This window comes from Dermacentor silvarum, chromosome 3, assembly GCF_013339745.2.
Source record: "Dermacentor silvarum isolate Dsil-2018 chromosome 3, BIME_Dsil_1.4, whole genome shotgun sequence".
Classification (NCBI taxonomy): Eukaryota; Metazoa; Arthropoda; class Arachnida; order Ixodida; family Ixodidae; genus Dermacentor; species Dermacentor silvarum.
In genome coordinates, this window is record NC_051156.1 from 210,082,857 (window position 1) to 210,099,081 (window position 16,225).

Genomic DNA, 16,225 nt, shown 5'->3' on the forward strand with positions numbered 1-16,225 from the left:
ACGACGATGAGCGTTCTGGACGCCCGTCAACGAGCACGACATCGGAAACGATAGCAGAAGTTCGGGCGACTATGCTTGCTAATCACATGTTAACTATAACGGATGTCTGTGATATTGTAGGGCAGTCATACGGCACAGTTCAGCTAATTTTGTCGGGCGTTTTGAACAAGAGACGCATTTCTACCAAATTTGTGCCAAGACTACTTAGCAACGAACAGAAGCTCCACCGAGTTTTCGTCTGTATGTAACTGATGTAACAAGTCAGCGACGCACCCAGCGTCTTCTCAAATCGCATTACCGGTGATGAAACATGGGTTTACGGTCATGATCCTGAAACCAAACAGCCGTCGTCGCAGTGGAAGTCACACAATTCATGAAGCACGGCCGAATGAGGCACGTCAAGTTCGTGACCACGTGAAGTCCGTGCTAATTGTTTTCTTTGACCTTCACGCAATTGCCAACATGGAATTCGGATCTCCTGGACAAACCGTAAACAGCAACTCTTACTGTGAGGCTTTGAAGCGCTTATAAGGGAGACCATTAGGCGCAAACATCCGGAGAAGTGGAGGGACAACTGGCTCCTCACACCACGACAACGCGCCCGCTCACACCCATCACTCGTTGTTCCATTCCTGACTTCTAAACACACCATAATGCTACCCCCCCCCCCCCCCCTGCCTCCATATTCACCTGATCTTGCCTTCTGTGACATTTTTTGGTTCCCCAAAAAGAAATTGAGAGTGAAAGTACGTCGGTTTAGCACAGTTGAAGAGATCCAGTCGGAATCGCCGGAGGTCCTCAGCGCACTCACACCTGAAGACTTCCACGGATGCATTCGGAATCGTGGAAGAACCGCAGGGATCAGTGTATTCATGCTCAAGTTGTGGTGAGCAGATATTCCAATAACAAATATGCGTAACTTCCAACTCAGTATTTAAAGTTATATTTCGATTAGGATTTTAGTGTTATTGCTACTGTTATTCTTTTTATCTACCTTGTTCTTATGATTCCTCTCAGTATTTTTTTTTTTTTTTATCCTACCACCCCCCAAGAGCAGTTGAGCTCCACTAAGTAGGAATAAGAACAAGACCCCGAACTATGGCGTCAACGGCTCAGCGACGGGTGTTTGTGAAACGCCTCTTGTTAAAAGCAATAAAAATGGAAAGCACTAGTTCGGGGAACGACAAAACAAAAATTTAAACGAGACGCCATTAGAGAAAACATGAACGCCGAAGAAACTCGGGAACATCGTCTCAACTTGGGCCGATCGCAGGATTCCTCGATCAATTTAGATGATAAAGCGCCGGAGGAAATCAAAAATATAATAATATAATCAGCCAGAAGGCACGCAAAAAGAGAGCTACAATAAAGCAAACGAAAAAAAAAAAGAAAAGAACAATTAAAACGTCTCCGAGAAAAGCAACACGAAAAGAACTCACCATGACTCCGGCACAATGGAAGAGAGGAAGTTGGCGTGGTGAAAAACTGCGTCAGAAAACAGAACAGAAAGAAGAGCGAGAGCACGAATTAGAAATTAAAAAATATATAAAAAACACGGAGAGCGGCAAACACGCAGGCAAACACGGAGAGCGGTCCTCTTTAGCAATTAAAATTAGAGTGTGCGCGGTCGGATACTGTTACGGGATGTTCTTAATTCAGCGCTCGGTCCTTTTTGACGTGCCCGTGACAAAATTAATGAGACACTCCATCTCCGAGCGGCGAAAGTTTGCGTTGAAAGTGTGCTAGGTTTCGCCGGCACCGTCACGGCGCCATATCTTAAGTGACAAGCGCGCCAAACGTAAGCGGAACGCGATTTTGTGCCAGCAATGCCGACCAGGTTTGTTTTTGTTTTTCTTTATTTGTTTTTGTCATTCTTTTATGCGCGCTTAATTTGTACAGCAGGTATCTCTTGGCGGTCAAATTTGTGTGGCGTACAACTGACGATACGAGCGCAACACGGTCCCCTGTTAAAGTAAAAACAAAATTAGCATTTAAAGACCGATTAAATCTCATGCAGTTTTGATACAAACATCTCAGCCATAGTTTTTTTTCTTCAGCCAATATACCTAACCATTTACATTACGCGTTTTCCCATGAAGTTGATGCCATATATGCAAGTTATGACGACTCGCATAATATATACTGAAGTGTTAACTTAAGGACTGGAACACACTGTATACACTGACGGCAATCCTCTGGGATGCGTGAAATAACGCGCCGAACGGCGCAGCGCACTTGCAGGCACGTCTTCGACAATTTGAGACAGCAACCTCGGCATCGATTGATCAGCGGCGATTTGCAACTTCATATCACTGTAGACTAATGTCGACAGAGAAACACATTTACTTTCAGACAGGATTTGATCATATATTCGAAATCCTGACTGACTAATACAGCCTTACACGCGGCTTTGTTCTTTCGGTATTTTCAAGCAAGACTATATATATAATGACGGGTCCTTAGAAGCGGTGAATCATAACACGCATTATCTTTATTAGTTAGGCTGTTAGACTGCTGAGCATAAACGTCGTGGAAACTACGCTATTTTCTTCTGCGCGCTACAGACGCGACAGTATCATCGGACCAGCCAGAACATACAGTGCTGGCCAAACGTGATAAGTGATAAGTGGACGTTTATCTATAAGAACGCCGGTATCTATAAAAATGCCGGTTCATGATCTAAACGTGGCTACGGTCCAAACTGCAATCACATTTAGTCATTTTGCTGCGCTCCAAACCACAGTTATTTGCTGTCATTCACTAATGTGAGCGAAAGCATTTGCTTGCATTCACATTAAAGCTACACGTTTGTCCCAATCACGGAAGCCCATGATTCGCCCCCTACTAGGAACCTCTTCATCTTACAGCCCGAACATTAAGTTGTCCTCTACAAACCAGCTTTCCGCACAGCGCTACATCCAACAATGTTCAAGTGCCCTTAAAATAACACTTAAAAAAAGAAAGAAAGCAGCTTGAAATCGTACATAACATAGGCATCCAAACATACAAATAAAACATCACGCTATATGGCAGACCTTCATCAAAACGAAAGAAAAATAAATGCACTGTTATTAAAAAAAACAAAAAAAAAAAACATCTGCAGTCGGGCTATATGTCTCGTTCAAAGTCCTGTAGTCCTTAAGCGCAAGACGTAATCGATGCCTAGCGCAGATCAAATGAGAAATCGTTTTGCGTAATGGCGATTGCGACATCAGTTTTCACCACAAGGGATGTTCTCGATTGCGTGCGCCTTACTGACTCTGGAAAGACGACGGAATACAAAAAAAAAAAAAAAAGTTTGTGTGTTTGTGTGTGCGTTTGGGCGGGGGGGGGGGGGGGGGGGGATCTCGGAATTGCGCTCTCGACGCTAACTGTTCAGATAAGCATCTGGCGTAACGTGAGTTTCTGGTTGATCATTGCGAGGCGCATACGATTTAGAAACAAATGTTCTGCAAGGGCGCAGGGAACCAAACGAGAAGAAACGTGCGGCGACTGCAATTTTTGAAGCGTACTAAAGAGTGAGACATTAACGTCAGAAAAATCGAGCCTTAAACTTACTACATTATCACTACACAAGTGATTACCACACAAGTGAGCTTCACGTCATACTACACAAAACTACTACTCAAGTGAGCTTAACGTCGTAGAACGTACTACCCCTGTATTGAGAGCAAAACACCGCCAAAAATACATTCCATCGCCGATGCTCTCGGTACTCAAGCGAGATGCAACTGAAGAGCTCAAGTTTAGCACACTCTATTTCATACCCGTTTGTACTAAATAAAAACATATTCATCATCCAAGAGCTATTGTTGTTTTAGATAGTCTCGATGCGTACGCAATGGATTTCGGAAAACAATCCCAGTCGATGAAACAGTGATTGCGAGTCGTCTGTTGAATGCATAAAGCATTCAAGAACCCGTTTGATTGTGCCAAAGATGTAGTGAGGCCTCCTGGAATTTCCCACAACCAGAGGGTTTCTCAAAGAGTGTAGCTTTGATCGAATATGTTTCATACGCGCGCATTCATATATCTCCGAAGTCATTGCGCGCTAGGAACTAGCTCTTTACTATAACGTTTCCACTCACGTTTCCATAAAGTTTCCATATCGTCTCTATGATATCTTCGCGAAGTTTTCAGAGCGGTTCCTCTTCTACTTAGTGGAAGTACTCGTGACGATGTTGGTAACTTTAATTTTTTTTCTAACAATGTCACCAAGTAGCAGCCCAACACACCCAATTTTTAGCGAATAGTCGCCATGCGATAACATTTTTGACTTGCTCGGAATTTTGTCTTTCCTTGTCTTTTTTTTTTCTTTTCGTCTAAATGGATCCTAGACGTCTTCCATATTTCCTTTAATATTTATCTTCAATTTACATGCTACAGTGGCAAGTCATCCATTGGAACGTCAAAATGGAAAAGAGCTCTCGTTTCTTTAAGGTGGTATATTAGATCTAAATATTAGGTTTTGTCTAGGAAAGAAGCTTTGGCGTACCCAGACAGCTCACTGATAAGCTTTCCGGCGTGTCTTTAGAAACACGGACAAATGGAGGCGCACACATCCTTTTTTAGGTCAAGTCGGGGGCCGAATCATTGAATTTAGCCAAAGCCCCTTGAGGAATTTAACCAAGACAAACTTGGTGGCTATTTACTTCACACACACACGAAAAAAAAAAAAAAAGTCACGATATCAGTCGCTAGGACTCCGAAAAAGCGATGTTGTCGTTAAGAATACAAACACCTGCCAAATTTAGCGACTTTCTAGCTAAGTTAGCAACACTGTTGCGCAAGCACTGAGCACTGCGTCGAGAGTCGCGTCCATACAGATAATAAAGAACAGGTGGTACAGGCATGTGCCCGTATGTGAGACCACAGGGCGTGATTCAGTCCGCAGTGCACACACTTTAACGTGAAGATGTTATAGTTAGTAGTAGTAGTATCAATAGTGCTATTGATATAAACCTACATGTATTTAAACACCCCTCAGATAGAACAAAAAAAAAAGATAAAGGTACAAAGAAGAGGAAGGCACGTCACAACCCCTTCCATCACACGCAGACTCGCAGAGAACGAGTATTAAACGCGAGAGTCAAGTCCCATGGTTGAGAACAATTCTGCGGTACAGCTTTGTGAGCCTGATATCGCGAGGCAGCCCCGCGACCTTTCGGAGGCTAGAAATCATCGTAGTTCTAGCAAGATTAGGTAGCTGTAACTTGCTCAGCAGCACAGGGACAACGGTTGGAAGTTGAAGGACTTGTTTAGTTGGTTGGTGTTTACATAACGGCATATTGTAGCGCGAAGGCACAATCACATAGAAGACACATAGCCTCACGTCCCACTCTCTGTGTGATTGAGACACTCGCTCGGTGAGTCTCTGCGTCTTCTCTGTGATTGTGCCTTCGCGTCGCAATATGTCGTTATATTGAAAACAGGTCGTTCTAAGATGATAGAGATGTTACAGTCCGTCTCAGAAATACCGTGCATTGTCGAGAGCTGCTGGCACACACATAAAAAAAAAGAAGTTTTTGTTCGAAATTCAGCGGCACCTTATACAAACGGGCTGGCCAACTACGACGACGCGAGGTAAAGTAGCTGTAACGCCAACGTATCGCGAACTGTTTTCACGCGTCAAGCGCTTTACGTATTGGACTTTCAAATTGGATTACGCCTATTTTAGATTCCGCAACCCTGCGCGGCTTTAAGAGAGCTTTTCAGCGAGGTTCGATTCCGGCCACCGCCTTCGGCACACAACAGAACGCCACCGGGCGAAGCGCGGCGCAGCCTCACCTTATGCAAGGAGATCGAACAAAACTGAAGATAAAAACGCGGAAACGTATAACGATCGAGGACGAAAAAGAAAAAGAACGAACGAAAAGAAAAACCGAAGCACGAGAAAAGGCACCGGCACGCCAGCGGCATGCGGCCGGGTCACGCGATCGAGCGCGGCAGAATGCGTGCGTCTCTCTCTCTCTCTCTCTCTCTCTCTCTCTCTCTCATCTTTTGTGTTTTCCTTCCCTTTCCTTTACCTGCCCAAATGGGCGGCTCGCGTTCTTCGCTCGGAAACACACCGCTATGTTTGCTTCACTCCCGAAGACTCCATTCCCCATCCGTCAAGCGATGCCCTCTGCAGCTGGCACCGGTGAAAGGAGACAAATAAGCGAAAAATGAAGAAGAGAATGAGCGATGGTCGTGTCGCAGTGCTACGTGGTAGCTTCCGGGGCCCAGACGTTGAGACAAAAGAACTCGAAAGAATCGAGACTACGGCCTTTCCGTAGCTGCAGTAATAGGTGTAGCGATCGCTTTTTCCCATGCAACGTGCACGATGGACGTTCGATCTATACACTAAGCGTTTTCCGCTTCCTCGCGTTGCTCGCCGGTGAGGCATTTTAAGAACATACAAATGCTCGAGCGAGCAATGAATACGCAGACTCGGCAAAGAAAACAAGGATAATACTAGTCTACAAACAGCAAGCAGACAGCAACCGAAGGAAAGGTCGACCATGTGAGCTATTTAACCTAAGTCCGAGCTATTTAACCGAAAGTGAGGAACTTCGGACTTCAGTGACCTCATCCGCTGCAGTTGACGGGCTCCTATACGGTGGTCGCCTCGTGTTAGTGCGCACAAAAATGTCCGTATAAGTCAAATGCATCGGCGTGTGGCAACCTAACCGCTGTAGCATGAGTTAGAGAGAAGGAAGAGCATGGAAACATCGGCTGGAAGAGCATTCTCTCGGGCCTCTTATTCTGGGTAGGGAAGGGTATGGTGACAGAAAACGAAAGGGAGTTACAGATGGCGATGCTAGCGTATCTAGTTAAATATGTACACGTGCGATCTGCATACATGTTTGCGGTGGTTACAGCGGTGCATACATGTTTGCATACATACATGCATACATACAAAGCACACATTTTAGTTATAGATACAAAAATAAATACAAATAAACATGTCCTGCTGATCTCACTCATCTCTATCGTGCAGAATTCTGTTGAAGTTTCGTTAAGGCGTGCCATTAGGACGCATTGAAGGGACACAGAAGTGTAAGTAGTACTATAGTAATATAGTAACGCTCCTGTGCGAGTGGAAGACTTCCCGTACGTGCACGCGTCCGATATACATTTATAAAAACCAGCCGCGTACGTAGAGTGGGCTTCAAAAGTGTACGGAAAGCTGATTTGATTCATTGAACAACTTTATCGAGTGTCTTGCGAAGTTAATTCGGGGAGGGCCCCAGCCCCGGCCTCGGCTTCGGCCGCGAGCCCTTGGGCTCGGGCGGCTTCCTCGGCTCACTGGACGGCTCAGAGGTGGTCTTCTGATAAAAAAAAAAGTTTTAATTTCCGAGCTCGTGACCGTGGCCAGTAGAACCGTACAACACTATGTTGTTCCCATATATACTGGTAGAAGCTGGAAATACAAATACCACGCTCTGTGTCCAGGCTGCGGAAACGAGTTTTTCGGAGGTCCCGCGGTTTGTAAAATTTTGACGCCTACTGTACGCGAGTCATACGGCCAAAAGTAATAGAAAAAAAAAGAAAAGAAAACCTTGGTGGATTCGTTCGACGTAGCTGGTAGCAAATATTGATTGCAACGTCCGACTTTTCTCTTTTATTCTTGCACGAAAGGAGAAAGGGCAACAGAATGCGCAAGCTGAAATTTACATAGTCACTCTGAAGTTATCGTGGCTTAAAGCGAAACTGCTCCCCGAGAAAGAAACGAAAACACACACACACACAAAGTGTGTGGGGTTGAAGGGGGCGACGAATAAGCAAACATACTGCACTCTAAAGCACATGCAAACGGCACCACATAAAGGGTCACTTAGCAAACCCCCATACGACCTTCCCATCCCGCCCCCTCTTTTGAAGTAGTTGAGGGAGACATTTCTTTCGGCAAAAGGTACGGGAGAGAATTCTTCGTTTCACGTTTTGTAAGAACTGCATAATAACTCGGCAGTTGAGTTCGCACACTCAAATAAAGCGTCTTGCTCTAGACGAAAATGCTGACTTACCCAAGTACAAGACGAACAAAAAGCCAAAGCCACACCAAAGGCGAAGTAAGCGAGCGTAAGTGTAAAAGCGAGACCGGCGAGCCAAGAAGCGCTCCCATAACGCTTTTCCATAAGGCGTGGAATTGAACAGGCGCTACGCGTGGACTTTCAAAGAACAAGCAACCACGCAGGCCCCCGGCGCGACCGTATTACGCGGCAGGGCGCCCAGAAAAGTGGGCCCCAGAGTTTCGACGGGCGTTTAGAGAAGTAAGCCTCCATTGTTTTACATCTTTTTTCTCTCTCTCTCTCTCTCTCTGTCTCTTCTGTTGTCCGCCGCGCGTCTCCAAACTGCCATAAATATTTCGTGTTGGTCAGCACCGCCGCGAGCGCTAAGTGAGTCCGAGGGAGGTGGTGGGAGGAAAAGCTATAGGATTAGGGCGGCAGAGCTGACGACTCACTTAAGGCGCTCGGCGCCTGTGGCAACGCGCTTCCAAAGCAGAAAAAACGGGAAAACACGGTGCAGCTTCGCTTCTTCCCCCCCCCCCCCCCTCCCCCTTTGTGCACGCGTATGCGCATGCGTGCGCGGCAGGCGTGAGGTAGGCCCCCTGTCGGCCCATGGCGTGGTTATCAATCAAAGGTTAAGTAAATCGTTTTGCTCTCTCGGGAAGGACCCGCGCTGGGCCCAAGAGAGAGGACGCAGCAATTTCGCTGAACTATGAACCTCTCCCTTTCTTCAAGTCTCACTACCCTCGCCAACTTTATCGTTTGTTTTCTTAAACTTAATTTCTTGCCTTCCTATTAGTCGTTAGCATCTGCTAAGTGTGCGGCTCAACAAGAAGGGATTAAAAGATTCTGAGAACGAAAACTCGCGTGCGAGTTGATGCGTTAGCTATAGGAGCGCAGTATTCCCCTCTCGTGCAGACATACGCTCTCAATTCCTCTTCCGTTCCACTGAGATGGTTAAAGTTCTGTATATAGTTCTAATCGGGTTGGAACCGCTCACTACAAATCTGAAGCCGAAGCAGGGCGTGTAAAATTAGTCTGCCAGATGTGACTTTTTACGTAACGAAAATGTTAAAAATAAGCCACATAAGAACAAGCTGAACTAAAATGATTGTCACCATCAAATTTTGTTGCTAGGCGAGTCGGTTACAAGTAGATGAATAAATGTTCGCACGATATAAAAATAAAAACACATAGAAGGGGACGGGACGGGAGCTTTTCCAAGCTTTTCCCGCCTTCTTCCATGTGCGTTGTCTCTTTGTTGCGGCGCTAACATGCATCATCATCATCATCATCATCGTCGTCGTCGTCGTAGTCAGCATTATCACAAAAATTTTAACGCCACCGACGAGTCCTACGTGGACGAAAAAAAACAACAAAAAAACTTGTTACAAAGCACGTTCGCATGACGGGTGTCAGGAAAGCAAAGCGTTCCAACAATAACGGCACAAGAAGGGCAGCACTCATAGCAACGAACTGCTCTTCGCCAAGGGTGGACTTCGAAAGCAAGCCACACTGTCCCTACAACTTATATTGAATACCATCGATCACAGGTCCGCCTGACTGCGAGCAGCACACTAAACGGACGCTGTCGTGCAAGTGTCGACACTATAGACGTCCAATAGTTAAAGGATTGAAGGCGTCCTCGCTAGTGAATTACCGCGGTGGAACAATGTAAGGTCTACGTTTGAATGCTATTATTTCGGATTGCGCTAGGCACGTTGCTTCTAGAAGCAGCCCTCTCAGAGCTTTGGATGATACGAGGAAACAGAGTGTTACGGAAAGAAAAGTTACGTTACGCAGCGGGATACAGCGTCAACAAAGCAAGGTAAGAGCTTCTTCCGTTCCTGACATTCTGGGCGTCTCCGCCGACCTCAAGGAAGCAATATTCTTCAAGGCCGTCAAAGCAATCAATATCTAAGCTTCAAGCGAACGGCGCTTTCGTTCACTGAAACAATGAAAGAAAGCAGACGAGACGCTTTCATCAAGCGTTAACGTGGCATTCGTCTTCTTCTTTTTTTTTTTCTCTCTCTCTTCTCTCAGCAAAGCGTCTGATGAATTGCAGTCGTCAAAGCTGCTTCGCCGCTTTGCGGCTAACACGGTTAGCATGGCGACGCGCGCCACGGACTAACGAGAAAGAGAGAGAGGGAAATGACGGACTAACGAGCTCGCCAGTGAGCGAGAACACGGCGTGCGCTGTCGCCCACAAAACACTCTCAGCTCCATGTCTCTTTCTCCGAAGGACTAGTGACTTCCCCAACTACGCCACGTGCATTGCGACACCTTGTTGTGACGTCCAAGGCGGTGCCGAGATGACATTTAATCAAGCACCCGCATTGATGCTAAGAAGTTGGCGAGAGACTTGCTTGAGGTGTGTATGCAATCCGCGAACCCCAGTCCCGCAATTAATAAGTTGGCTTCCCTGCATAATGATTCGCATGTTCTTACAACGGAGACATGGCAGCACCTGTTTGAAGCAGCATCCAACCGTACGCAGTCTGACAATGCTCGCGTTGCTCGTAACGCGGCTGGTGTGTGCACGAGGACAATAACTGAATTCGCAGGTGACTTCCTCAGATACCTCACTATTGTGCATAATATGCGCTTCAGAGGGGCTCTGCGCCAGGTACTCCAGTTGTGTGTAGCACCCCTGTCACACGGACCCTTTCGATCACACTCGAGTGATGGCGTATCAAAGTCAATGCAGATGCTACATGCATTTTGTGACACCCTTGGCTTTGTGCCTTCTACACGTAATTATGCTTTTCGGATTAATTGATCGATTGATTGAAAGTGCTTTACTGAAAAAGGGGAGAAGCGCAAGGCCTCCGTGGAGGGAGGTGGGGACTTTGTCAGAATGCACTCGTTTCGCTCGATCTCAGGATGGCATCATGGTCGAGGTCCCAGCCAGTCCTCCATAGTAAGCTGAACCGGATCGCGAGAGAGGATAATTCGCAAGAGGGTACATAGCTCTCCACTTGCCCGTTGCGCTAATTTATTCGCCAAACAACTGCCTATTCGCGCATGGCTGCATAGGCAAAAAAAAAAAGAAAAGAAAAGATCAGTTGTTTCACAACAGTTCTGTTCCGAAAACTATGTTACCAAGCAGCCACACTCTAGCCTCATCTAACTATTTAGGCAAAGGCAGTGTAAAGCCGCATTCCTGCTTGGTATACTTCCATGGGATCGCTATAGTCGACATCCTGGCTACGCTGAACTAGCCTCGAGCCTTGCCCACGAAGACGCATATACTCGGAAGCGTGTGCGCTGCACAGAAATAGTATACTGTGCAGATCTCATCATGAACTTCTACATACCACCCTCCATCCTATTCGCATCCTATCTCTGTCGCTCCCCCTAACCCATTTCCTAGCGTTGCGTAGCAGGCCAGAGTAAGGTCACTCAGGCCGGCCTCTCCACCTATCTGACATAAATGTTTCTCTCTCTTCACGGCGTTGCGAGTATCCCCACGTGTGATGCGTGCAGGGCAGGGGTCAACTGCCCTACGTGTCCGGGCGGCAACCGCTTGTGTTTCCTTTTTGTTTTTGAGTTTCGGAGGAAGCCCGCGACGCGTCAAGTGACGAATCACAGTGTACGCCGTGGAGGCGCGGGACGGACGGGGAGGATAGTACGCTGTCTTGTAACCACCGAGCTGGGATGCCGTCGACAGTGATAATTTCTCACCGCTGACGAACCTCGAGTGGGACTGGGGTACGCAGGGTTGCAGCACCCGTCGCCTCCAGCATTCTTCGCTGGCTAGACACGCCGCCGAGGTGTTGAATGATGGCTTAGAAATTAATGTTGCAGGGCGTAGCGTTTCTCGTCGACGGCGGCCGTGACTGACTACGTGGGAATGGGAAAGCGAAACGTGTTTGTAGAAAGCGAGAAGATCGTTTTATTTTCCAATATATTTACTTTCGACAGTTAATCCCAGCCCTGTGGGTTGTGGTGTACCAAAATTCTGAATCTCAGTGGCAATTGCGCCTGTGGGACGGACCAATGACGCTACCACCTTTTTCCCTTTAATTGGTTTAACATATATCAATCGGGACAATATGCTGCACGTGGGTATGGGCTGCAGTCAGGAAGGCTGATTTCTTTTTTGAGACAGTAGAACTTTCTTTGAGACACTCGAAGAGTGAGACACTGTTTTCACTACTACAGAAGTCGTAATGCATTTGTTTGCCTGTCATGTGTTTATCTATAAACGGTTACTTAAAAAAAAAACATTTCTCGTCCATCTGGCCTACATCTAACTTTACTTCTGCATTCGATCATCGCTGCCGATCAACGCAGCCAGTAACAGACCCACGAAGCAAGAACCGACTAAAATATGATTGACAGTCCCCGCTTAAGGTACCTTCATAGGTAGCTTAAGCGCACTGCAAATATACGTATCTATACGAACACACACACACACACACACACACACACACACACACACACACACACACACACACACACACACACACACACACACACACACACACACACACACACACACACACACACACACACACACACTCCCGCACGCACTCCCGCACGCACGCACGCACGCACGCACGCACGCACGCACGCACGCACGCACGCACGCACGCACGCACGCACGCACGCACGCACACACACACACACACACACACACACACACACACACACACACACACACACACACACACACACACACACACACACACACACACACACACACACACACACACACACACACGTCTCATCTTTATAATTTCTTATCCCACATTGAAAAATGCCGCCGCTTCATTATATATATTCTAGATTTATATTTATGCATAGGAAATCCTCATCTGCAAGTCTTATCGTAGGAACCAGACGACATTACGGGCCCATGGATGACGTTTTCCGCAAGTAAGTTAGAACTAGACGTACGCAGGCCACGAACGCGACAGACAACGCAGGTTTATGCCGTTGGCGTTCTTTACAGCGCGCCGTGAGCGGCCTCCAGTAACCACTTCAGCTTTGCCAGGCCAGGGAACAAGCTACCCTAGTTGCGCGCGCAGAGACCGCGTTGATACATGTGCCTTTGGTGTGCGCCCACACGTAATCAACACTACGACACCGAGAGACAAATGTATGAATAATATAACCATGCGAAAGGTTATCCCATCCCGACAATACAAACGCATTTGGTACGAACAAAGATAAATATACGCATAACAAGGGGTAGGTGCACACTGCGTGAAATAAGTGTACGGAGCTATGCAAATAAAGCTCTTTAGGGTTTCTTAGAAAAAAAAAAAAGCTTTACAGTTCAGGTTTCTCCGGTCCGGGAAGTTTTCTTCAACTGCGGCGCCTGTTTTCTCAGAAACCCGTATGGTTTTCCTTTGTAGCGCCGTCCTGCTTTCGGTGCAGTGAAATCCTTCTTAAAGCACGCTTGCGCAATTGGCATCTCTTGGAAACAGTGCCGCAGTGTACGCAATACGTTACTGCCTTTCCTTATTTATTTTTGCACTTACCTCTCGTTATTTGAATGGTTGTTCGCCCTGCTAATGTTTTGATGTCGTCGTTTTCCCTATAGAGCAGGCAGGCAGCTATTGTGCGCCTCCTGTGTTTGCAGTTTAGAGACCGCTGTTTCGACCTATTACATTTCTTTTTGTACGGCACTCACTTTGTGTTTGCATATCAAATTATAAATATAGTGATATACAGGGATCGGTTTGAAGCCACGTTTCATTTTTACGTGAACCTATCCCCATCTCGCGAACGTACGCTAGCGTCAATATCTGCTTAACGCTGACGGTAGCTGCGCAGGAACGTATAGACGGAGCCTCCGTGTTCAGCCAAATGCGAATTAAAAAAAAAGTTGAGTTTTACGTGTACAATCACGCCCTGATTATGAGGCAAGCTACAGTGAAGGACTGCGGACTAATTCTGACCACCAGGGGGGGGGGTTCCTGAACATGCACCCAATGCATGGTACAAGAGTGTTTTCACATTCCGTCCCCATCAAAATGACGCCGCGGCCGGGATCCCACCCGCAACCTCAAAAGCTCAGCCGCGCCACATCATAGCCACTAAATTAAGCTAACGCGTCGGGTAATGGCTAAGTTCCTGGCCGCATTATTATCATTGTGAGGCATTTTCCTTGCTGAAATGGCATCGATTGCACGTTTAAAAAATGACACATGATTCGTCTTAACTTTAGGTTTTCATCTGTCGCCCGACAGTGCCTTGAGGCTATCCTACAGCCTGGGTAAACGTGACACAGTTCAAGATCATCATCATCATCATCATCATCATCATCATCATCAAGATCATCATCATCATCGACCCTCGCTCTTACCGATTTTGGTGAAGCCGGCGAGTATGATGAAGACAGTGAACACGAAGGGCACGCTGACGAAGTTCCACCTGATGCTGGCCACCGTCACGCCGTGGTGGCCCTCGGAGTGCTCGTGCTCGCGCTCGGCGGCGCACTGGACCGCGCGGTCCGGCTCGCCGACGCCCGCCTGGTGCGCGGGGGCGCCGACCACCTCGTCGGAGCCGTGCGAGGGCGGCGAGCGGTGCGAGGACCCCACCGCCGTCGCCAGGGGCTCGTCTCGACCCGAAGACCACAGGTCGGCCGGCTGGCCCGGCCGGTCACCTGCCACAAACACACGCACGGTGACGACGACTACGTCCATCGAGACACGTCCGAGCCGGACGCTCGCAACGTGCGACACATACCTCGGCTAAATTGACAATGACAGCGCGTTTATTTGACAGTGCATGAATACGTGATTGTGCTGCAGGTGCTGAGGCTAAAGGTGACGTCACGAGTCACCTGACGAGGCCCTCCGCACCACGTGCCATTTGCACACAGGCAGAGGAGAAAAAAACATACGAGGAAATTATACAGTAACAGCATTATACAGGACACATTTCAGCATACAACAAGATAACATAGTTATAACTTGCATAGGGGAGCGCGGAAGTGTTGCGGAAAAAGAGACCAAGGTAGGAAAGACGCGGTTGGCATTGCCATACACTTCCCGCCATTTACCGAACTGTCCTCGAGTCGAGAGGTTAAGTTTAATAGGAAGAAAGTTATAAAAAGCACCAGTCGCTCACACTTTCTTCTACTCACGTGAACAGGCACCGGCTTGAATTTACAACTCAGTTCAGAAGAGTGCGTTTAACCCTTTGATGCCTTCTGTATAGCCGACGAACTAAGGCACTAAATGAGCACTAAATAAAGAATGTACTGGTGACGAAACAATGTACGTAACTGCTGGTCAGGCCTTTGAATATGTGGAACGTCTGTCTAGGACAAGCTGCGTCGGGAGACCCATATCATAAGAAAAACATCAGCAGGCAAAAATAAAAAAAGAAAGAAAAAGAAAAAAAAAAGAGAAAAGAAGAAAAAGGTCGAAGTTCATGTGCCGGGCACTCGCAAGCGGTGAACGGCGGATTAATGATATCCTCGAGAAACATAATGATCACTGTTGTTTCCTAATACCAACTTCTGGGTTGAAAGAAAGTTAAGGACTTCGTACTGGGGGGAATGGAACGGAAAACAACAGCCATAAGGTTATAAAATAGGAAAGCAGGAGCACGGATTTTATACCGGACACATGCGGGTAGCTGAAGTTTTAGTTGAGATTAAGCGAGAGAAATCGAGCGGGGAATATACCGTAATGGATGGAGCTTACAACTAATGGTCTTTCGTAGTAACGGAAGAAACGCTAAGGGAAGCGAAACGCAGTGGAGGGCTGTGAAAGATTAGACAGATTGATGAGATTAGGAAGTTTGCGGGCATACAATGGAGTAGCATAATGTAGAACTGGGGCAAACTAAGATCTCTGGCAGAAGCATTCGTGCTGTAATTTAGAAAGGCCGGCGATGAAAATTGTGAGGCTGATATATATATATATATATATATATAATATATATATATATATATATATATATAGTTTAGGAGCAAGAGCTAATTTTTTTTCTTTTTCAACATAATAAAAAATCACAATAAATGTCATGCTGTTCGCCTGCCACAAGATGACGGCACTGTTGTGGTTTTCTGTTTTTTCTGTAAAGCGCTCTTTACAACAATTGTAAATATTCTTCTGCGCACCTCCCCTTTAAAATGCTGTAAGGCCTTGAGGTTAAATAAATAAATAAATAAATAAATAAATAAATAAATAAATAAATAAATAAATAAATAAATAAATAAATAAATAAATAAATAAATAAATAAATAAATAAATAAATAAATAAATAAATAAATA

General features: G+C 46.4%; 1 protein-coding gene across 1 annotated transcript in view; it reads right to left on the bottom strand.

The window, feature by feature from the left end:
* The window catches only part of LOC119446596 (sodium/hydrogen exchanger 3-like), a 411,172-nt gene that overhangs the window by 111,512 nt on the left and 283,435 nt on the right, over positions 1-16,225 (bottom strand). The window contains 2 exon segments of the mRNA XM_049664238.1: positions 1,440-1,485; positions 14,305-14,604. Coding sequence (XP_049520195.1) covers positions 1,440-1,485; positions 14,305-14,604 — 346 coding nt within the window.